General features: G+C 45.5%; 1 protein-coding gene across 2 annotated transcripts in view; it reads right to left on the reverse strand.

Annotated features, from left to right (window-relative positions):
- The window catches only part of sema3b (sema domain, immunoglobulin domain (Ig), short basic domain, secreted, (semaphorin) 3B), an 88,354-nt gene that overhangs the window by 21,846 nt on the left and 42,487 nt on the right, over positions 1 to 24,021 (reverse strand). The window contains exons 1-4 of one of the 2 annotated variants that reach the window (XM_036947324.2): positions 15,979 to 16,634; positions 8,403 to 8,771; positions 7,102 to 7,259; positions 5,797 to 5,859 (exon numbers count right to left, since the gene is read on the reverse strand). In XM_036947324.2, the coding sequence (XP_036803219.2) occupies positions 5,797 to 5,859; positions 7,102 to 7,259; positions 8,403 to 8,589 (408 nt within the window). In that variant the 5' untranslated portion in view covers positions 8,590 to 8,771; positions 15,979 to 16,634. Of the gene's footprint in view, positions 1 to 5,796; positions 5,860 to 7,101; positions 7,260 to 8,402; positions 8,772 to 15,978; positions 16,635 to 24,021 lie in introns of those variants that run through there. The other variant, XM_036947323.2, reaches the window with a different exon arrangement.

Raw genomic sequence — 24,021 nt, forward strand, 5'->3', positions numbered from 1 at the left:
TATTGAGCATGGCCTTGCTATTGAGCATTGCCTTGCTATTGAGCATTGCCTTGCTATTGAGCATTGTCTTGCTATTGAGCATAGCCTTGCCTTTTGTACTTTAACTATTTGCACTTCGTTACAACTCTGTACATAGCCATGATATGACATTTGAATTACCTCTATTCCTTTGAAATGTTCACTGTTCATTTTGGTTAATTATTTAACTTTTGTTTATTATCTATTTTACTTGCTTTGGCAATTTAAACACATTTCCCTTGTCAATAAAGCCTTATGAGTTGAAGGGTATAAACAGAAAGAGATAAAAGAGAGAGAGAGAAAGATACTGTAAGAGAGAGAGAGAAGCGAAAGCGAGAGAGTGAGAAGCGAGAGAGAGAACATGAGAAGCAAGAGAGAGAACGTGAGAGAGAACATGAGAAGCGAGAGAGAGAGTGAGAAGCGAGGGAGAGTGAGAAGCGAGAGAGAGAGAATGAGAAGAGAAAAAAGGTATGAAGAGAAGAGGCTTTAAGAGAGAGAGGGAGGGGGGAATTGAGTCAGTGATCCCAACGTCAGAAGCCAGGGTTCTCCCTGACTCCACTCACATGGGTCACCTGACCCCTGACCCCACAATAACCCATTCATTAAACACTCCTCTCCTCTGACTGAGAACATGCACATCACTGCCACTACGCAGGGCAGGTTACTACAGCACACAAGGGCCGGTGACTCTCTCTCTCTCTGTTTTTATCCTACTCTCTCTCTTTCCCTTCCTTTCTCTTTCTCTCTCCCACCTCTATCTCTGTCTCTACCTATTCATTTCTCTCATCTTCTTTATTCTCTCTCTCTGTCTGTCTGTCTTTATCCTTCTATACTATACATACTGCCTATATCTCTCTACCCCCCATCCCCTTCTACCTCTCTCTCTCTCTCTCTCTCTCTCACTCTCAGAGTGCTGAACGCTTGGCTGGTCTGTGGTAAGAGAGTGGCACTCTGACAGTCAGGGGGTTGGTACAATAGAGCTCTGTGAGAACCAGGATAGAGAAACCATCCAGGAAATTCCTTCCTTTAATAATGTTAATGACTAAGAATAACACGGTGCACAGTGGCAGGGTGCTCCCATAATAAGCACTTTACAGTAGAAGGAAATCATTTTGAGCAGTAAAAAAAATGAATAAAATCCAAAGCATACCCTTGGACAGTTTTGCTGGCTAATTATTTTGCCATTACACCATGCCATTGTACTTAGCAAGTCCGGAATGAATCCTATGTATTACCAGACAACATTTCACGTTAACGTTTGGCTAGGACTGCAGGTTAAGCAGTCTAGCAGAAAGCCGAAGACATTGAAATAGATCTGTCCTCATCCTTTGTGACCGGTTTACTGTGTGAAGTGCGTACAGAATATTACTTTGATTCTTAACGAGCTAAGCTGCTGGGTGCCTCGGCTACATTGGGCTGAGAATCACCCTGTGAAAACGGAGCACATTTGTGTGAGGCAGAGAGACAGGACCAAGACAGTCCTGACTCAGCCATAAAATGAAATTAGTCTCTTTGTTTCTCTGGGGAAAAAAACAGGACAGATAGTGAAAGAGGAAAAGAGAGAGAACTTGTTTTAAAGACAACTCTTTTTTTCTTTCCTGCCCTTGTTCAGGCCACTCCCTGCAGAGACACACACTGCACTATAATTAGGGGTCAAGAGTGAGATCACTGTGTGTGTGTGTGTGTGTGTGTGTGTGTGTGTGTGTGTGTGTGTGTGTGTGTGTGTGTGTGTGTGTGTGTGTGTGTGTGTGTGTGTGTGTGTGTGTGTGTGTGTCTCTCAGGTGATATTAGGACCACACAGTCGGCTGACTTATGAGCTTATGGAGTTACACTGTCTATGGCATAGCCCACCTTTTCTCCTAAAGTCCTATTCGCACGGGACTAGTGTTAATAGAGTACGTTGATTATGTAATTTTTACCCCGTTATTCCAGCAGACGATTCGGATGGGATAGTTTCTTTTTACAAACTGCCTTCTGTAATTGTTCATTTTTTTCAATAAATGTACAGTTAAGAGAGAAGCCTGGAGGTTTTTATTCTAGTAGAGAAGATATTCAGGTCGATAACAGGGCATCACTGTTAACTCGAGCTTGTTTCCCAACTTTCTTTACCATACCAAACCATGTTTTGTAAAGTGTCGCCATTATATTTGAATTGAGGAATATTTTAGCGATCCGCAGTGTACGTCATAAAAGCATCGACTGTAAAAAACATTTAGGCCCTTCATTTCTAGGCTATGAGCAGCACGTCATAAAAGCATCGACTGTAAAAAACATTTAGGCCCTTCATTTCTAGGCTATGAGCAGCACGTCATAAAAGCATCGACTGTAAAAAACATTTAGGCCCTTCATTTCTAGGCTATGAGCAGCACGTCATAAAAGCATCGACTGTAAAAAACATTTAGGCCCTTCATTTCTAGGCTATGAGCAGCACGTCATAAAAGCATCGACTGTAAAAAACATTTAGGCCCTTCATTTCTAGGCTATGAGCAGCACGTCATAAAAGCATCGACTGTAAAAAACATTTAGGCCCTTCATTTCTAGGCTATGAGCAGCACGTCATAAAAGCATCGACTGTAAAAAACATTTAGGCCCTTCATTTCTAGGCTATGAGCAGCACGTCATAAAAGCATCGACTGTAAAAAACATTTAGGCCCTTCATTTCTAGGCTATGAGCAGCACGTCATAAAAGCATCGACTGTAAAAAACATTTAGGCCCTTCATTTCTAGGCTATGAGCAGCACGTCATAAAAGCATCGACTGTAAAAAACATTTAGGCCCTTCATTTCTAGGCTATGAGCAGCACGTCATAAAAGCATCGACTGTAAAAAACATTTAGGCCCTTCATTTCTAGGCTATGAGCAGCACGTCATAAAAGCATCGACTGTAAAAAACATTTAGGCCCTTCATTTCTAGGCTATGAGCAGCACGTCATAAAAGCATCGACTGTAAAAAACATTTAGGCCCTTCATTTCTAGGCTATGAGCAGCACGTCATAAAAGCATCGACTGTAAAAAACATTTAGGCCCTTCATTTCTAGGCTATGAGCAGCACGTCATAAAAGCATCGACTGTAAAAAACATTTAGGCCCTTCATTTCTAGGCTATGAGCAGCACGTCATAAAAGCATCGACTGTAAAAAACATTTAGGCCCTTCATTTCTAGGCTATGAGCAGCACGTCATAAAAGCATCGACTGTAAAAAACATTTAGGCCCTTCATTTCTAGGCTATGAGCAGCACGTCATAAAAGCATCGACTGTAAAAAACATTTAGGCCCTTCATTTCTAGGCTATGAGCAGCACGTCATAAAAGCATCGACTGTAAAAAACATTTAGGCCCTTCATTTATAGGCTATGAGCAGCACGTCATAAAAGCATCGACTGTAAAAAACATTTAGGCCCTTCATTTCTAGGCTATGAGCAGCACGTCATAAAAGCATCGACTGTAAAAAACATTTAGGCCCTTCATTTCTAGGCTATGAGCAGCACGTCATAAAAGCATCGACTGTAAAAAACATTTAGGCCCTTCATTTCTAGGCTATGAGCAGCACGTCATAAAAGCATCGACTGTAAAAAACATTTAGGCCCTTCATTTATAGGCTATGAGCAGCACGTCATAAAAGCATCGACTGTAAAAAACATTTAGGCCCTTCATTTCTAGGCTATGAGCAGCACGTCATAAAAGCATCGACTGTAAAAAACATTTAGGCCCTTCATTTCTAGGCTATGAGCAGCACGTCATAAAAGCATCGACTGTAAAAAACATTTAGGCCCTTCATTTCTAGGCTATGAGCAGCACGTCATAAAAGCATCGACTGTAAAAAACATTTAGGCCCTTCATTTCTAGGCTATGAGCAGCACGTCATAAAAGCATCGACTGTAAAAAACATTTAGGCCCTTCATTTCTAGGCTATGAGCAGCACGTCATAAAATGTACCAAATCAGTTATTATTTTCTTGCTCAAACCGTGAGCAACACCTGTCAAACTCCGACATTTCTATCAAAACACAGGGATGGGCATGGAATTTCGATTGGCATGGGACTAGTGTTACCAGAGGAGTTTGGAGTTTGTCAAAAAACTGTAAATTATTCTGGCTGGAATTGTTACTCTCCTGCCATATAAAAATTACTGAAATACAGGACTAAAATGACATGTGTGGTGTTTTGTGCTCATGCACATAATTACATTACCTGACCTCCAAATTACATTTTTATTTTATTTAACTAGGCAGGTATTTACAATGACGGCCTCGGAACAGTGGGTTGCTCAGGGGCAGAACAACAGATTTATACCTTTTCAGCTCAGGGATTTGATTTAGCAACCTTTCGATTACTAGCCCAACGCTTTAACCACTAGGCTGTCGCTACCTGTCGCTACCTGCCGCCCCCAACATCACCTGATCTCCCCAGTAAAACGAATCCCGGCCGAATAGGACTTAAGACAAATGCAGACAGAAGACCAAAACCTCACCTACACCTAAGGAGAGAAAGAGAGAGAGGACAAACAGCTGGTTTCATCCTTCTCAGTGCATTCAGACACCCACGTCAATCAGTGATGCTTGGTGTAGTCTGTCTGTGTCTTTATTTAAACACAACACACCACAGAGCAAACACCCAGGAGACCAGATAATGACACTGCCTAATCCACACACACACACACACACACACACACACACACACACACACACACACACACACACACACACACACACACACACACACACACACACACACACACACACACACACACACACACACACACACACACACACACACACACACACACACACACAGAGACAGACAGACAGATGAATGTAGGCACACGTCCACAGTCAGAGACACACACATGGTCAGGGTCACCATGTGATATTGAGAAAAGGGAGGAAACGGAGGAGAGAGAAAGAGGAGGGAAAATACAATGAAAGCATTTATCTTGGGCCCTAATGTGACCTTACTTCTTTCCTTTGTTCATTCTGTCTTTTCCTCACCTCTTTTCTCTCCAACACACACACACACACACACACAGTTATTTAGGTGAAACAGGAGCCAGTTGTGCATTATGAATGGGGCTCGTTGTCGGTCTCCTCCAGCTGTGTAATCATACTGATTAGGGATTTCTGTTATCCAGAGCTCCACACATTCACGCACAGATCCTGCGCACGCACGAATGTGCACGAACACACAAGCACATCCACGAACATGCATTATGTGAATATACACACTCACATACAGACACACATTTAGCTTGAAGTGAGAGAGATAGATGTGCAAAGTGTATATTTGGGTGGTCTGAGTGGCCTAAGGAGTTTGTAGGGTGTGTCAGTGGAACCCTACCCTGTCTGTACCCACCTACAGCCAGAGAAAGGAGCGTTCAGGCCCCAGGTCAGAACAATGGAGAGGATTGGACAGTCACACACATTCACCATCCAACACAAACAACCCAGTCAACCAAACCTTTAGTTCACTGACATACAGCACACTGTAGTTACTAACACTTCCGCTCTATGTGAGTGGGTGAAAGACAAAAGGAGGATTGGGAAATCAGAGTGTGAGATGTGTCCGGATATACTGTGGCTTTAACTGGGTGGTGATATTGAATGAGAGTAGTGTTGGAAAGTGACCTTTCACAGCTGGTTTATTTCTGTCTGAGAAGTCTTACATCCTCAGAGTCACAGGAAACAATGTACTGTCTGCCTCTGTGAGATACTGTATGTCAGAATAAACATGAGAGTTTAAAACCTCTAAATAAAGTATTTTGATGGTAGCAGTGGCTGTTACTCACATTGATGTCCTTTCCTGCCCAGTTACACTCCTCCCTCCAGTCCACCGGGGCTGGCCAATAGATCTGAAATGCACAGGTCAGAGGTCAGAGGAGGCAGCAGGATGGAGGTAGGTCTGGGGTCGTGACCTCAAGCAGGGACAGGCCTGCCCGCCACCCTGAGGGACATTTCTGAGGGAGCGTCTCTCTTCTCTCCTCCTTTCTATCACTCTTCCTCTCTTCCTCTCTTCCAGGCCCCCACACCATGATAGAGCTGAGAATCCACAAGTCACACAGTAGAAAAGCACACGACCACGAGCGAAAACAGCTTTAACGACAAGAGAGCCACTAGTGCGAAAACAAGCTGTAAATCATATCTCACCAAACCACAAACAGAGTCAAACAATCTGCTCAGCACTCAGATTTCACAGTCTGCAAGAACCTACAGACCCTGTAAAGTGTAGGGTTATAAGGGTGAATGTTAGGTTGGTTATAGGGCATGGGTTAGTGAGTTACGCGCGTGTGTGTGTGTGTGTGTGTGTGTGTGTGTGCGCGTGCGTGCGTGCGTGCGTGTGTCCTCACAAGGATAGTAAAACAATTAAAACAATTAAAGTGGGGACATTTCAACGGTCCTCACAAGGAATAGGCACATTTTGGGTTTACAATTAGGGTTAGGGTTAGAATCAGGGTTAGGGTTAGGGTTAAGGATTAGGAGTTCGGTTTAGGGTTAGGGGTTAGGGGTTTGTGATTAGGGTATAGGGTTATGGTTAGGGGTGAGGGAAAACTGGATTTTGAATGGGAGTCAATTGTTTGGTCCCCACAAGGATAGTAAAACAAACGTATGTGTGTGTGTGTGCATGTGTCTGAACGTGTGTGCATGTGTGTGAGAGAGGTGTTGACAGGTAATCAGAGATTGTGTGACCCCCAAATCGCCATGGTAACCCTTGATCCCATGTCTGCTCCGAGAGGATGAGTGAGATGAGATCCATCAGTCTGTCAGCACAACTGTGACACGCTAGAGCAACACTAATTCACCATGACATAGCAGAGTGCTGTCTTATCTATCCGATTATCTACCATAACAAAGATATCTGTGTGTCCAAACCTGGGTCATCTTATCTTTAACATCACATTCTTTACAAAATGGATCATTGGACCATTTGAATGTATGTCAAATGACACACAGGAAATATCAATGTAAAATTACTTTTTCAGTTTCATGAAAATGTCAGATTTATGATATTCACTAACATTAGTGTAAACATTTTCACATAGCATGGGGTAAATTGGTCATTGATTGATTGATTAATGGATGACAGGCAGACTGACCTTGTGCTCCTGCTTGGCGATGTTATCCAGGCTGAGTGACAAGAGGAAGTTGCGTGCGCCCACAAACAGCCGTCCTCTCTCCTCATCCAACAAAAGAGCGCTGAAACAGCACGAGCGCTCCAGCTCGAACCGCCGCACGCCATGGAACTGCTGTAGCTCTGAAACACAACACACACAGTGGATCATACAGACATTACATTCAACTCTCCTAGTCAAAAGGGCCCTGAAATGTACATTTTTCATCAGAGCAAATAGGTGTTTTGCTCTGCTTATGTCGATAAATGAGTCCCTATTTGATGGTTATGACATTTTTTACAAGGCCATACAACTGGAAGTGGTTGTTTAGTTCTACTGCCAGGGTCAGTCCAGGGCAGTGGTTCCACTCGTCAGAATGGCACAGGAGGTTGGTGGCACCTTAATTGGGAAGGACCGGCTCGTGGTAATGGCTGGAGCGGAATATTTGGAATGGTATCAAATACATTCAACACATGGTTTACGTCATTCCATTTGCTCTGTTCCTTCCATTACTATGAGCCGTCCTCCCCTCAGCAGCCTGGTCTCTGTTCCAGCTTTGGAATCAGCTGTCTCAGCAGGGCTTCTAAGATCTGGAGAATTGAAGCCTCCTCTCTCTTCTCTTTTCATAATGTAATAATACAAATATATGCCGTTTAGCAGACACTTTTATCCAAAGCTTCTCACAGTAATGTAAGGGTGACTCGATGAATATAAACCCACAGCCCTAGCCTTGCAAGTGTCATGCTCTCCTCTCCTTGGCCTAATCTCCTCTCTCGCTGGGGAACCCTGTCAGTGTTCAACTGTAACCGTGGAGACAGGGATATCCCATGATTTAATGGCACATTCTCCGAACAGGGCCTGTGCCATCCTGTAGATGAGTAGCGGTTCTGGAACACTTGTAGGTTTCTGAACTGCTGGTAAAGTAGCTACTTTGTGTAAAAGAAAGATTGGGATGATGATGTCCCTGTCACACATACACACACACACACACACACACACACACACACACACACACACACACACCCCCCCCCCACACACTGGGGCCTTGTGTTTTGTGCAGGATAGAAAAGCACCTAATTTGTGTGGGTTTGTTCATCATTGAGCTGACATCTTACATTGAAGTGACTCATGAGACAGAACCCAACCCTGTTCCAGGGAGCCCGGCCAAGAACAACAGTAACCACATTAGTCCTGCTGGCTACTGTTCAGAGGTGTTTATGAAAAGGATATGCCTCTATATTACAGTAACTGGAGCATAGCAGGAGCATAGCAGGAGCAGGCCATACCTTTGTAGGAGAGCTTCATGCGAGGGGAGGAGGAGGAGAATGGGTGTGAGGAGGACGAGGAGGGTGAAGAGGAGTCGCTGGTCTTGGGGATTCCGCTGGACGAGACCTGGGAGGCCTTGAGCCCCAAGAGGAGCAGGGAGCTACATGTCACCATCATCGCCATCATCATCATTACGGTCATCATCATGGCGTCCTGGGGTTGGCAGTAGCCAGTAGCGTTGGAATGGGTTGGGATGTTGTCGTCACGCTCCTCTCCAATCGGTTCTCAGCCTTCCTGTGTAGTGTGGCGTTCCCTGTTCTGCGTCTGCTGTACCGTACACCTCTCAGCTCTGATGGGACTGAAGCAGCTTCTCACAGTGGCACTGGAACCTAAAAATTATCAAGCAGAGAGGCACACTTTACAAAGCCGGCCGACAAAGGTCGATCTCTACCCCACCCTCCCCTCCTCCACTCCTCCCCTCCTTCCTCCTCTAGCACCACGAGGTAATTTTAGTCAGGCATAGAGGCTAATGGCTGATGCCCAGCCCCAGTCCTGTTAATGCCAGCTTCTATAAAGACCAGCTGTAATCGATTCACATTACGGGACAGCATCCAAGGCCCATCAAACACCCAGCCCTGGTCACCTCTATGGGTGGCAGGGGATGGGGAGGACATGGTAAGCTGGGTGTGGTAGGGGCCCAGTGAAAGATATGTAGGGTGAGATATGTTGGGTGGCCCAGTGCCATGTCCAGTCTAATCCCCAACACAAGCGCCCCCTCTGTGGCAGCGCCAACACGGCCTGGGATGGCATGTCTTCTCATTCCTCTATGTGTCTCTGCTATCCAACTGGCAGATCATTTTACACCAGATGACTTTTCCTCATTACCGGCAACCACTAATGAAGTGCACTGCAAATGAACTGGCCAGTCAAAGTGATAGGATGCTGTGATATGTGTGTGTATGGACACTTCTACAGCTATTTTACCAGGCTCCTGGTATGTGACACACATACTGTACAGTGCACATTTTCACATGCACTAGCGTACAGAAAATGGACATGCACTCTCACATACACACTCGCAGGCACACACAAGCACACACGCACACACACCACAAAGGAATGCACATCACACACATACAATCAGAATCTTTCACCGCTTTGAACCCTCTCCTCAGACAGCCACAACAATAAAGTGTTTCACTGGAAATAGCCTACTTGAACATTACTGTACCTCAGTAACCTCCCTGTTGGCACCTTCAATACAATACGACTCCCTCTCTCCTTCTCATTCTTTCTTCTTGTTACCTCCACTCTCATTTTTTTCTCCTGTCTCTTTCTCTGTCTCTCTCTCTCTCTCTCTCTCTCTGTCTTTCTCCTATCTGTCTCTGTCTGTTTCTCTATCCCCTCTGTCTTTCTCCTATCGGTCTCTGTCTCTCTATTCCCTCTGTCTTTCTCCTATCTGTCTCTCTCTCTATCCCCTCTGTCTTTCTCCTATCTGTCTCTGTCTCTCTCTCTATCCCCTCTGTCTTTCTCCTATCTGTCTCTGTCTCTCCATCCCCTCTGTCTTTCTCCTATCTGTCTCTCTCTCTATCCCCTCTGTCTTTCTCCTATCTGTCTCTCTCTCTATCCCCTCTGTCTGTCTCCTATCTGTCTGTCTCTCTATCCCCTTTGTCTGTCTCCTATCTGTCTCTGTCTCTGTCTGTCTCTCTATCCCCTCTGTCTGTCTCCTATCTGTCTCTGTCTCTCTCTCTCTATCCCCTCTGTCTTTCTCCTATCTGTCTCTATCTCTCTATCCCCTCTGTCTTTCTCCTATCTGCCTCTCTCTCTCTCTCTCTATCCCCTCTGTATTTCTCCTATCTGCCTCTATCTCTCTCTCTATCCCCCCTGTCTTTCTCCTATCTGTCTCTGTCTGTCTCTCTATCCCCTCTGTCTTTCTCCTATCTGTCTCTCTCTCTCTGTCTGTCTGTCTCTCTCTATCCCCTCTGTATTTCTCCTATCTGTCTCTCTCTCCATCCCCTCTGTCTTTCTCCTATCTGTCTCTGTCTCTCTATCCCCTCTGTCTTTCTCCTATCTGTCTCTGTCTGTCTCTCTATCACCTCGGTCTTTCTCCTATTTGTCTCTGTCTCTGTCTCTCTATCCCCTCTGTCTTTCTCCTATTTGTCTCTGTCTCTGTGTCAATTCAATTCAAGGGGCTTTATTGGCATGGGAAACATGTGTTAACTTTGCCAAAGCAAGTGAGGTAGATAATATGCAAAAGTGAAATAAACAATCAAAATTAACAGAAAACATTACACATTACACATCCAGAAGTTTCAAAACAATAAAAACATTACAAATATCATATTATGTTTATATACAGTGTTGTAACAATGTACAAATGGTTAAAGTACACAAGGGAAAATAAATAAGCATAAATATGGGTTGTATTTACAATGGTGTTTGTTATTTACTGGTTGCCCTTTTCTTGTGGCAACAGGTCACAAATCTTGCTGCTGTGATGGCACACTGTGGAATTTCACCCAGTAGATATGGCAGTTTATCAAAAGTGGATTTATTTTCAAATTCTTTGTGGATCTGTGTAATCTGAGGGAAATATGTCTCTCTAATATGGTCATACATTCTGTTTTAACATCCCCACTGACCAATAGACACACTGAGCTCCTCAACACTCAACACTTGAGTTTCCTAACCCCTCTCTCTCTCTTTCTCTCTCTCTCTCTCTCTCTCTCTCTCTCTCTCTGAGCCACTTCCGCACTCCTCATAGAGAGAAAGAGAGGGGGATAGAGAGAGAGAATGAGACAGATAGGAGAAAGACAGAGGAGAGGAGATGGACGGTCGGTGGCCTCTTGCTTCCAGCACACAGTCATCTGTTGCTCTTCCCCATATCCAGTTCCCCCAGGGCTCGTCACCAGAAGCCAGGACATATTGAAGTCCTCAGATGGACTAATGTGGGCCTGAACTCTGCTCTAAATCACTGCCTCTCTGCCTCTGGCTCTACCTGCGACTGTCTGTTAGAGTGTTACCCTCAGTCAAGACCCCATTAGGCTGGGCTTACACAGTAGGGAGGTAGTGTGGTCCCAGTACAGAACATTTAAATGTGAGACCTGGGAGGGATGGAGAGCCAGATGTCTAGGTCTAGTTAATGTATCCACAGGCTCTCTAACCCACAAAAGCATCACAGACTATCCGCTGCTGTGTGTGTGTGTGTGTGTGTGTGTGTGTGTGTGTGTGTGTGTGTGTGTGTGTGTGTGTGTGTGTGTGTGTGTGTGTGTGTGTGTGTGTGTGTGTGTGTGTGTGTGTGTGTGTGTGTGTGTGTGGTATGGTTTGGAGTAGGGAGGCAGAAATATTACTGACCTTCGCAACATACCTGCACAACCGACAACATAGTCCTTAGCCTAAAATCTGGGCACTAAAAATAAGTGTTCTATATCTGAGTCCCAGCTCACAGTTATATATCTGAGTCCCAGCTCACAGTTCTATATCTGAGTCCCAGCTCACAGATCTATATCTGAGTCCCAGCTCACAGTTCTATATCTGAGTCCCAACTCACAGATCTATATCTGAGTCCCAACTCACAGATCTATATCTGAGTCCCAGCTCACAGTTCTATATCTGAGTCCCAGCTCACAGTTCTATATCTGAGTCCCAGCTCACAGATCTATATCTGAGTCCCAACTCAGAGATCTATATCTGAGTCCCAACTCACAGATCTATATCTGAGTCCCAACTCACAGATCTATATCTGAGTCCCAGGTCACTGTTCTATATCTGAGTCCCAGCTCACAGTTCTATATCTGAGTCCCAGCTCACAGTTCCATATCTGAGTCCCAGCTCACTGTTCTATATATTTGGTCCCAGCTCACAGTTCTATATCTGAGTCCCAGCTCACAGATCTATATCTGAGTCCCAGCTCACAGTTCTATATCTGAGTTCCAGCTCACAGTTCTATATATTTGGTCCCAGCTCACAGATCTATATCTGAGTCCCAGCTCACAGATCTATATCTGAGTCCCAACTCACAGTCCTATATCTGAGTCCCAGCTCACAGTCCTATATCTGAGTCCCAGCTCACAGATCTATATCTGAGTCCTAGGTCACTGTTCTATATCTGAGTCCCAGCTCACAGATCTATATCTGAGTCCCATTTCACAGTTCTATATCTGAGTCCCAGCTCACAGTTCTATATCTGAGTCCCAACTCACAGTTCTATATCTGAGTCCCAACTCACAGTCCTATATCTGAGTCCCAGCTCACAGATCTATATCTGAGTCCCAGCTCACAGTTCTATATATTTGGTCCCAGCTCACAGTTCTATATCTGAGTCCCAGCTCACAGATATATATCTGAGTCCCAACTCACAGTCCTATATCTGAGTCCCAGCTCACAGTCCTATATCTGAGTCCCAGCTCACAGTCCTATATCTGAGTCCCAGCTCACAGTTCTATATCTGAGTCCCAACTCACAGTCCTATATCTGAGTCCCAGCTCACAGTCCTATATCTGAGTCCCAGCTCACAGTCCTATATCTGAGTCCCAGCTCACAGGTCTATATCTGAGTCCCAGCTCACAGTTCTATATATTTGGTCCCAGCTCACAGTTCTATATCTGAGTCCCAGCTCACAGTCCTATATCTGAGTCCCAGCTCACAGTCCTATATCTGAGTCCCAGCTCACAGTCCTATATCTGAGTCCCAATCACAGTTCTATATCTGAGTCCCAACTCACAGTCCTATATCTGAGTCCCAGCTCACAGTCCTATATCTGAGTCCCAGCTCACAGCCCTATATCTGAGTCCCAGCTTACTGTTCTATATATTTGGTCCCAGCTCACAGTTCTATATCTGAGTCCCAGCTCACAGATCTATATCTGAGTCCCAGCTCACAGTTCTATATCTGAGTCCCAGCTCACAGTTCTATATATTTGGTCCCAGCTCACAGATCTATATCTGAGTCCCAGCTCACAGATCTATATCTGAGTCCCAACTCACAGTCCTATATCTGAGTCCCAGCTCACAGTCCTATATCTGAGTCCCAGCTCACAGATCTATATCTGAGTCCTAGGTCACTGTTCTATATCTGAGTCCCAGCTCACAGATCTATATCTGAGTCCCAGTTCACAGTTCTATATCTGAGTCCCAGCTCACAGTTCTATATCTGAGTCCCAACTCACAGTTCTATATCTGAGTCCCAACTCACAGTCCTATATCTGAGTCCCAGCTCACAGATCTATATCTGAGTCCCAGCTCACAGTTCTATATATTTGGTCCCAGCTCACAGTTCTATATCTGAGTCCCAGCTCACAGATATATATCTGAGTCCCAACTCACAGTCCTATATCTGAGTCCCAGCTCACAGTTCTATATATTTGGTCCCAGCTCACAGTTCTATATCTGAGTCCCAGCTCACAGTCCTATATCTGAGTCCCAGCTCACAGTCCTATATCTGAGTCCCAGCTCACAGTCCTATATCTGAGTCCCAATCACAGTTCTATATCTGAGTCCCAACTCACAGTCCTATATCTGAGTCCCAGCTCACAGTCCTATATCTGAGTCCCAGCTCACAGCCCTATATCTGAGTCCCAGCTCACAGTCCTATATCTGAGTCCCAGCTCACAGACCTATATCAGTGCAGGAGTCAGTGTATGGTCTTGGCACGGCAGAGCATGAATAATGGACCTACTGAGGTGTTAAGACAGCAGGGCTCTCATAAAGTCCCAGCTCCCAGAGTTGAACAGAACAGTGAGGGACCAGAAGTGCCACATTAACTCTGACACAGAGAACACTACTCACAATCAGCTACGTGTAAGTTATGCAGGGAACCTCTCTTTACCGGTCCAACATGCTTTTATATAGATTTACCACAGAAAATCTGCCATAGCAAAAACATTGCCCATTCATTTGTTTAAAGGAGAGACACCTTACATGTTAATGAGTAGACTGCAGAGAGCATCAGTGGAAGGAGCGTAGGGTCTAAACTAAAACACACACTAGCACACACACACACAGAGAGAGAGAGAGAGAGAGAGAGAGAGAGAGAGAGAGAGAGAGAGAGAGAGAGAGAGAGAGAGAGAGTTGGATTGTCAGCAGCTCCTGTCCTGAGATATAAAGGCCAGGTCCCATTGTCCCCCATGTCTCCTTAAGCTCCCGTCAGTTGAAGGGTACTATTGTCAGCCCCTCAAAGCACTACAACCCATCCTCACTGAGCTCTGAGCCTCCCCACAAGCACCATAATGCATCTTAATAAAACAATTGGCCGCCTGACACTTAGTATTTATTTCAGCTTCATTAGCCAAGAGTGTGAGAGGGAAGGAGAGAGAGTGTGAGAGGGAAGGAGAGAGAGTGTGAGAGGGAAGGAGAGAGAGTGTGAGAGGGAAGGAGAGAGAGTGTGAGAGGGAAGGAGTGAGAGGGAAGGAGAGAGTGTGAGAGGGAAGGAGAGAGAGTGTGAGAGGGAAGGAGAGAGAGTGTGAGAGGGAAGGAGAGAGTGTGAGAGGGAAGGAGAGAGTGTGAGATGGAAGGAGAGAGAGTGTGAGAGGGAAGGAGAGAGAGTGTGAGAGGGAAGGAGAGAGAGAGTGTGAGAGGGAAGGAGAGAGAGTGTGAGAGGGAAGGAGAGAGAGTGTGAGAGGGAAGGAGAGAGAGTGTGAGAGGGAAGGAGAGAGAGTGTGAGAGGGAAGGAGAGAGAGTGTGAGTGGGAAGGAGAGAGAGAGTGAGAGGGAAGGAGAGAGAGTGTGAGAGGGAAGGAGAGAGAGTGTGAGAGGGAAGGGGAGAGAGTGTGAGAGGGAAGGAGAGAGAGTGTGAGAGGGAAGGAGAGAGTGTGAGAGGGAAGGAGAGAGAGTGTGAGAGGGAAGGAGAGAGTGTGTGAGAGGGAAGGAGAGAGAGTGTGAGAGGGAAGGAGAGAGAGACATATAAATACTGTAGAAAAAATAAAAAATAAAAGACAATGTCGAAGTCCGTCCTTCAGGCTAGAGTCTGAGAAAAAGTAGGGTCAGAGGGGTATGAATTCCAAATCAATACCAACAACTGTTAACCTGTGGTCCAAAACAATGAGAGGTGTGACTAAATACAATAGAGAAGAGAGAGCTGGGAGTGAGGAGAACACAATTACTGGAGTTGCAGCGTGTCATGAGACTATTTCAGCCCGGCTGCCTGCGCTATGCGAAGGGGGAAGAGGGGGGACGGAGAAAAGGAGCAAGAGGGAGAAAGGAGACAATTGTTCTTGGGGGAAAGACTGACTGGACTCCGACCAAAAGCCAACAGAGAGAATAAAAGCAAAGGAGGATTATAAAGCATGGAAAAGGACACAGCTGCAGTCACATGAACAGGTTTAGAGGGGTGAGAGACACAGAGAGCCTGACGGCAGGTGGTCTTTGCCCTTGTATAAGCCCTGAGGGGAGAGGCAGGGAGGCAGGGGGAGAGAGGCAGGAAGGCTGTGGGCAGAGAGGCAGAAAGGCTGGGGCTCAGCTGGTGCCTGGTTGGTACCTGGTTCCCAGCCATTTGGATCAGTTTGGACACACTGAGAGAGTAACTGACTTCAGCTGTGTGAGTGGAAGAAGTCCAAAATCCCAAAAGTCCAAAATCCCTAAATGCCCCCAAAGGAACTCACCTCTCCTTCTGCGTCCAAGGCAACAGCGTTCCCTCTCAGTGTCCACCTGACCCAGTCATGGTCCGAAGCGCAAAGTGTCCCATGGATACCTCCTCAACACTATTACTGTCCAACAAGGTATCCATCTATCTATTCCATCTATCAATACCAGGAACAAAAACTATTATTTTCCTTTTGTTCCTTGAGATGCACACACACTTTTACACACTAATTTACTCACTCACACATAGCAGCTACATACACATCCTCACACACATTTACACATACCCCCACACTCACTTTGTCTGACATACTGCACTAAAACTACACAAACCCCAGAGGTAGGATAAAAATCCTTTAGTAGAATCCACAGAGCAGTAAAGGTAGAGTCCTCTCTGAAACACTAGGTGTACAGCCTCAGGGGGGAACAATACAAGACAGGAGCATCACATCTGGGGGAAATCCAGTGAGTCAGTTAGTCAAAGCAGACAGGGCTGGTGGGTGAGGAGGTGAAATGAAGACAGAGTCAGTATACCAGTCAGCTGCTATAGCAAGCACTTCGGTCCACTCAGGAAAGCACACAACTCCACCATACACTCTCTCCACTATACAGAGGAACATAGGAAGCACAAGGACTCAGAGTAAGAGCAGGAATAATGGACGTAATTCAAGAACACAAAGAGAGAGAGGGAGGGGGGTGTGAGCGAGGAAAAGGTGGGAGGTAAGACGAGGGGAGGGGAAAAGAAAGGGGTGGGGTAATGTGCTGGTGTGTGTAAGGGAAGTTAAAGAGGCAGAGCGGGAGTTCTCCATTTGACATCTTAGCCATCCAGTACTCATATTTACACCATTCGTACATGCTGTACACACATGAAGCCCATATAAACACATCTGCCGGGACAGATAGAAGGGAACCACAAGCCATGTCACAACCCTCTGTCTACGAGTCAGATGGCATCTGAATTTAGATATAGATCAATGCACACATACATGGTAGACTGGCACATCCCATACACTCATACAGGGAAGATGAATAGATAACCTACAGCAGTCACATGCAGGTATCAAATCGTGTGTCACACAGGCAGAAATACCACAAGTGTAGACCTTACCGTGAAACGTTTACTTACAAGCCCTTAACCAACAGTGCAGTTCAAGAAGAGTTAAGAAAATATTTACCAAATAAACTAAAGTTAAAAGTTATGAAAAGTAACACAATCACATAACAATAACGAGGCTATATGCAGGGGGTATTTGATTAATTGTTCAGCAGTCTTATGGCTTTGGGGTATAAGCTTTTAAGGAGCCTTTTGGTCCTAGATTTGGCGCTCCGTTAGTGCTTGCCGTGCGGTAGCAGAGAAAACAGTCTATGACTTGGGTGACTGGAGTCTTACAATTTTATGGCCATTCCTCTTACACCACCTATTATTGCAAGCTTGGCCCCAGTGATGTACTGGGCCGTACGCACTACCCTCTGTAGCGCCTTACGGTCAGATGTCGAGGGGTTGCCATACCAGGCTGTGATGCAACCAGTCAGGATTCTCTCGATGGTGCAGCTGAAGAACTTTTTGACAAATCCCGTCAGTCTCCTGAGGGGGAAAAGGTGTTGTTGTGCCCTCTTCACAACTGTCTTTGGTGTGTTTGGACCATGATAGTTTGTTGGTGATGTGGACCCACTCCACTACAGCCTCGTTGATGTTAATGGGGGCCTGTTCGGCCCTCCTTTTCTTGTAGTCCACGATCAGCTCCTTTGTCTTGCTCACATTGAGGGAGAGGTTGTTGTCCTGGCACCACACTACCAGTTCTCTGACCTCCTCCCTACAGGCTGTCTCATCGTTACCACTGTTGTGTCGTCAGCAAACTTAATGATGGTGTTGGAGTCGTGTTTGGCCACGCAGTCGTGGTCGAGTACAGGAGGGGACTAAGTACACACCCCTGAGGGGCCCCAGTGTTGAGGATCAGTGTGGCAGACAAGTTGTTGCCTCTAGGATCTAGTTGTAGAGTGAGGTGTTTAGTCCCAGGGTCCTTAGTTTAGTGATAAGCTTCGTGGGCACTATGGTGTTGAATGCTGAGCTGTCGTCAATGAGCAGCATTCTCACATACGTGTTCATTTTGTCCAGGTGTGAAAGGGCAGTGTAGAGTGTGATTGAGATTGCGTCATCTGTGGATCTGTTGGGGCGGTATGAGAATTGGAGTGGGTCTAGGGAATCCGGGAGGATGCTGTTGATGTGAGCCATGATCTTTCACAGCTTCCGACGTGAGTACTATGGGGAGGTAATAATTTAGGTGTGTTACCTTCACTTCCTTGGGCACAGGGACTATGGTGGTCTGCTTGAAACATGTAGGTATTACAGACTCAGTCAGGGAGAGGTTGAAAATGTCAGTTAAGACACTTGCCAGTTGGTCTGCGTATGCTTTGAGTACACGTCCGGGTAAATCATCTTTGTGAATGTTGACCTGTTTAAAGGTCTAAAGGTCTTGCTCACATCGGCTGCCGAGAGCATTATCACACAGTCATCCAGAACAGCTGGTGCTCTCGTGCATGCTTCAGTGTTGGTTGCCTCGAAGTGAGCATAAAATACATTTAGCTCATCTGGTAGGCTCGCGTCACTGGGCAGCTCGTGTCTGGGTTTCCCTTTGTAGTCTGTCATGGTTTTCAAGCCCTGCCACATCCGACGAGCGTCAGAGCTGGTGTAGTAGGAATCAATCTTACTCCTGTATTGACACTTTGCTTGTTTGGTGTTTCGTCTTATAGGCGTCCCGATTAGTGTCCCGCTCCTTGAAAGCGGCAGCTCTAGCCTTTAGCTCAATGCGGATGTTGTCTGTAATCCATGGCTTCTGGTTGGGATATGTACGTACGGTCACTGTGGGGACGACGTCATCGATGCACTTACCAATGAAGCCAATGACAGAGGTGGTATACTCCTCAATGCCATTGGATGAATCCTGGAACATATTCCAGTCTGTGCTAGCAAAACAGTCCTGTAGCGTAGCATCAACATCATCTGGCCACTTACGAATTGAGCGAGTCAATGGTCAGGAGGATAGAATTAAGGTCGGATTTGCCAAATGGAGGGCGGGGGAGAGCTTTGTATGCATCTCTGTGAGTGGAGTAAAAGTGGTCTAGAGATTGTTTTCCTCTAGTTGCACGTGACATGCTGGTAAAATTTGGTAAAACTGATTTAAGTTTGCCTGCATTAAAATCCCCGGCCACTAGGAGCGCCGCTTCTGGGTGAGCATTTTCTTGTTTGCTTATGGCCTTATAGAGTTGGTTGAGTGCGGTCTTAGTGCCAGCATCGGTCTGTGGTGGTCTGTGGTGGTAAATAGACGGCTATGAATAATGTAGATAGTGTGGTCTACAGCTTATCATTAGGTGCTCTACCTCAGGCGAGCAATACCTCGAGACTTCTTTAATATTAGACATCACGGACCAGCTGTTATTGACAAAAAGACACACCCCCACCCCTCGTCTTACCAGATGTAGCTTCTCTGTTCTGCCGGTGCATTGAAAATCCCTCCAGCTCTATATTGTCCGTTTCGTCGTTCAGACATGACTCGGTGAAACATAGGACATTACAGTTCTTAAGGTCCCGTTGGTAGGATAATCGTAGGTCATCCACTTTCTTTTCCAATGATTGCATTTTAGCAAGTAGAATTGATGGCAATGGGAGTTTACTCGCTCACCTACGGATTCTCAAAAGGCAGCCTGATCTGCTTCCTCTTCTCCTCCGTCTTTTCTTCACGCAAATGACGGGGATCAAATCAAATCAAAGTTTATTTGTCACTTGCGCCGAATACAACAGTGAAATGCTTACTTACAGGCTCTAACCAATGGTGCGGGGAAAAAAGGTGTGTGTGTGTGTGTGTGTGTGTGTGTGTGTGTGTGTGTGTGTGTGTGTGTGTGTGTGTGTGTGTGTATGTAAGTAAAGAAATAAAACAACAGTAAAAAGACATTTGAAAAAAGAGTAGCAGAGTACCATTGACTCGCTGTAATACCTACATGTTTCATACAGACACCTGTTATTCAGGCTTAATGAGGTAGTTTGTACATGTAGATATGGTTAAAGTGACTATGCATATATGATGAACAGAGAGTAGCATCAGTGTAAAACAGATCTGGGACTGTTCCCAGGAGAGCAGTATATCTTTCTCGTCGGACTGGTTAAATGAAAAAGCATCTTCCAGTCCGTGGTGAGTAATCCCAGTCCCGATGTCCAGAAGTTATTTTGGGTCATAAGAGACAGTAGCAGCAGCATTATGCACAAAATAAGTTAAAAAAACAAGTTACAAACAACCCAAAAAATTTAACAAAATAGAACAACTGATTACGGGCATGTAGAACCATCAGCCATTCTCTTCGGTGGCATTTGAATAAATCCTGAGTAGAGCTTCCACTACTACAGGACACATGTAAATAAGATCATTTACACACATTTACAGAATACGGGTGTGCTTTCTACTAGTAAGTTCTACTATTCATGACCATGATGGGAGTTCTCCTTACGCAAAAACACAAACACACAAATATATTTAAGAATGCTTAACACACCTGGTAAGATATGTCTGCTCATCTCTGAGCTATCTGTGACGTGTGTGCGTGTCTGTGAGCATGCGTGTGTGTTGTGCGTGCGTGCAGGGGGGCTGGCAGAGTGCCAAGGACAGTTGCCAGGCGTGGCCCTCGCTGATGGCATGAGGGACAAAGGGGTGAGACAGCAGGCACAAAGTTGCTCCCATCCCCCCTGCCCCACCCCTGTCCTGACCTGCCCCATGAACCCCCTGATGGGCAACCTCCTGACCCCTTCCTGTGGCCATGACAACCCCTCCCTGGTGAGAGGGATGCTGGGTCTCCTGTGGGTCTCCTTTTGTCTTGTGTTCCATGAGCACTTTCTGCCCCCTACATCATAAACCTATTTTACCACTCATCCTATAGCCATCCTATAGCCATCCTATAGTCATCCTTTAGTCATCCTATAGCCACCCTATAGTCATCTTATAGCCATCCTATAGCCATCCTATAGCCATCCTAAAGCCACCCTATAGTCATCTTATAGCCATCCTATAGCCATCCTATAGCCATCCTTTAGTCATCCTACAGCCACCCTATAGTCATCCTATAGCCATCCTATAGTCATCCTTTAGTCATCCTACAGCCACCCTATAGTCATCCTATAGCCATCCTATAGCCATCCTATGGTCATCCTATAGTCATCCTATAGCCATCCTATAGTCATCCTATAGCCATCCTATGGTCATCCTATAGCCATCCTATAGCCTTCCTATAGCCATCCTATAGTCATCCTATAGCCACCCTACATTATTTATAGTAAATCAGCCCTGGTCTAACAATGGTACATGGAGTAAATAGTCCTGACCTAAGTGGTAGACTATACACAATATTATATGCCGTGAAATTGTCAAATAGTTCCTTGTTTCTGCATTTAATTGGGTCAACCTTACTGGGTAACTATATCCAATCTAAAAGAATGTCTGCTGTAGGATGAAAAAAAATGATCTTTATTTCAAAGTTTCACAATTCTTTTTTTCAGTTCGGTTGTGTGAGTGTTGACATTGCGTTGAGTTGAGGTTACTGTCACAGCCAATTAAGTCTGTTAATTATTCTCCCTATCCTCCCACCACGTCACACATGCCCAAGACACAACAAGACTCCTCCAGTCAGGCTGACAGCCAAGCAGTCAGTCAGGTAGTGAGGTAGTGAGGTAGTCAGCCAGTCAGGTAGTCAGTCAGTCAGTCAGGTAGTCAGTCAGTCAAGCAGTAATATGTGTGCAAAACATTTGGTACGCAACTTCCCTGAATGAGAAGACAGAGCATCATAATCTGACATGTGATGGTTGATTGGCTAGTTATGTGGTTAGACTGCTAGGATTCTGGTTGATAACGGACAGGCGGCAGGGTAGCCTAGTGGTTAGCCTAGTGGTTAGAGCATTGGACTAGTAACCAGAAGGTTGCAAGTTCAAACCCCCGAGCTGACAAGATACAAATCTGTCGTTCTGCCCCTGAACAGGCAGTTAACCCACTGTTCCTTGTTCTTAACTGACTTGCCTAGTTAAATAAAGATAAAATCATTCACAATGTGATAATGTATATGATGTGGTCAAATTAAAACAGAAGGGTCAGCTCATTCACAAGACCTGGGTTACTGAACACATACTGCTGTTATGTTTAGAATGATGTAATTGTTGCATTAATATTGCATCAGCACAGCAGCTGCTTGCATAGTTGGAGTATCCCTCAAATAGCCACATTCTGACGCCTGTGAAATTCACAGTACCAAATGCCTTCATCACATTCCCAGTGGGTCAGAAGTTCACATGCTACCAAATACTAATTGAGTGTATTGCCTTTACATTGTTTAACTTGGGTCAAAAATTCGGGTTCCCACAATAAGTTGGGTACATTTTGGCCCATTCCTCCTGACAGAGCTTGTGTAACTGAGTCAGGTTTGTAGGCCTCCTTGCTCGCACAGGCTTTTTCAGTCTGCCCACAAATTTGCTATGGGATTGAGGTCAGGGAGTTGTGGCCACTCCAATACCTTGACTTTGTGGTCCTTAAGTCATTTTGCCACAACTTTGGAAGTATGCTTGGGGTCATTGTCCATTTGGAAGACCCGTTCGTTCGGTGATTGATTTGCACTTTTCGCACCAAAATACGTTATTCTCTAGGAGACAGAATGCGTCTCCTTCCTGAGCGGTATGATGGCTGAGTGGTGTTTATACTTGCGTACTATTGTTTGTACAGATGAATGTGGTACCTTCAGGCGTTTGGAAATTGCTCCTAAGGATGAATCAGACTTGTTGACGTCTACAATGTTTTTTTCTGAGGTCTTGGCTGATTTCTTTTGATTTTCCCATGATGTCAAGCAAAGAGGCACTGAGTGTGAAGGTAGGCCTCGAAATACATCCACAGGTACACCTCCAATTGGCTCAAATTATGTCAATTAGCCTATCAGAAGCTTCTAAAGCCATGACATAATTTTCTGGAATTTTCCAAGCTGTTTAAAGGCACAGTCAACTTAGTGTATGTAAACTTCTGGCCCACTGGTATTGTGATACAGTGAGTTTTAAGTGAAATAATCTGTCTGTAGACAATTGTTGGAAAAATGACTTGTGTCATGCACAAAGTAGATGTCCTAACCGACTTGCCAAAACTATAGTTTGTCAACAAGAAATTTGTGGAGCGGTTGAAAAACAAGTTTTAACGACTCCAACCTAAGTGTATGTAAACTTCCGACTTCAACTGTAGGCTTACATGCACAAATACACAGAGGGGTAGAGGGAGAGGAAGGGAGGGCAGAGGAAGAGTGACAGAAGGGGACACCAATCAAGGGGACACCAGTCAATGGGACACTAGTCAAAGGAACATGAGTCAAGGGGACACCAATCAAGGGGACACTAGTCAAAGGAACACGAGTCAAGGGGACACCAGTCAATGGGACACTAGTCAAAGGAACACGAGTCAAGGGGACACCAGTCAATGGGACACTAGTCAAAGGAACACAAGTCAAGGGGACACCAATCAACAGGACACCAGTCAATGGGACACTAGTCAAAGGAACACGAGTCAAGGGGACACCAATCAAGGGGACACCAGTCAATGGGACACTAGTCAAAGGAACACGAGTCAAGGGGACACCAGTCAATGGGACACTAGTCAAAGGAACACGAGTCAAGGGGACACCAATCAAGGGGACACCAGTCAATGGGACACTAGTCAAAGGAACACGAGTCAAGGGGACACCAGTCAATGGGACACTAGTCAAAGGAACACGAGTCAAGGGGACACCAGCACTTGTGGACCTTTTCCCTAAGATGGCTGCCAGGGTCGGCTTGCTATGCAGTGGCTAACATCCGTGACACAGTGACACGACATAAAACAAATTCCAGGACTAAGTGGATCATTAGTGCCATGGCGACCTGAGCTATTCCGCCAGCTGTGTCACCTCGCACTAATCTCATCACGGAGCCCACATCCGATTGGCCCAAGACACAGAGCAACACTGATTGGTTGATGCCGGGCCATTCCGCCAAGCAGGCAGGCCAAAGTCCGGTC

Source organism: Oncorhynchus mykiss, chromosome 16, assembly GCF_057628025.1.
Source record: "Oncorhynchus mykiss isolate SJ-2025 chromosome 16, ASM5762802v1, whole genome shotgun sequence".
NCBI lineage: Eukaryota > Metazoa > Chordata > Actinopteri > Salmoniformes > Salmonidae > Oncorhynchus > Oncorhynchus mykiss.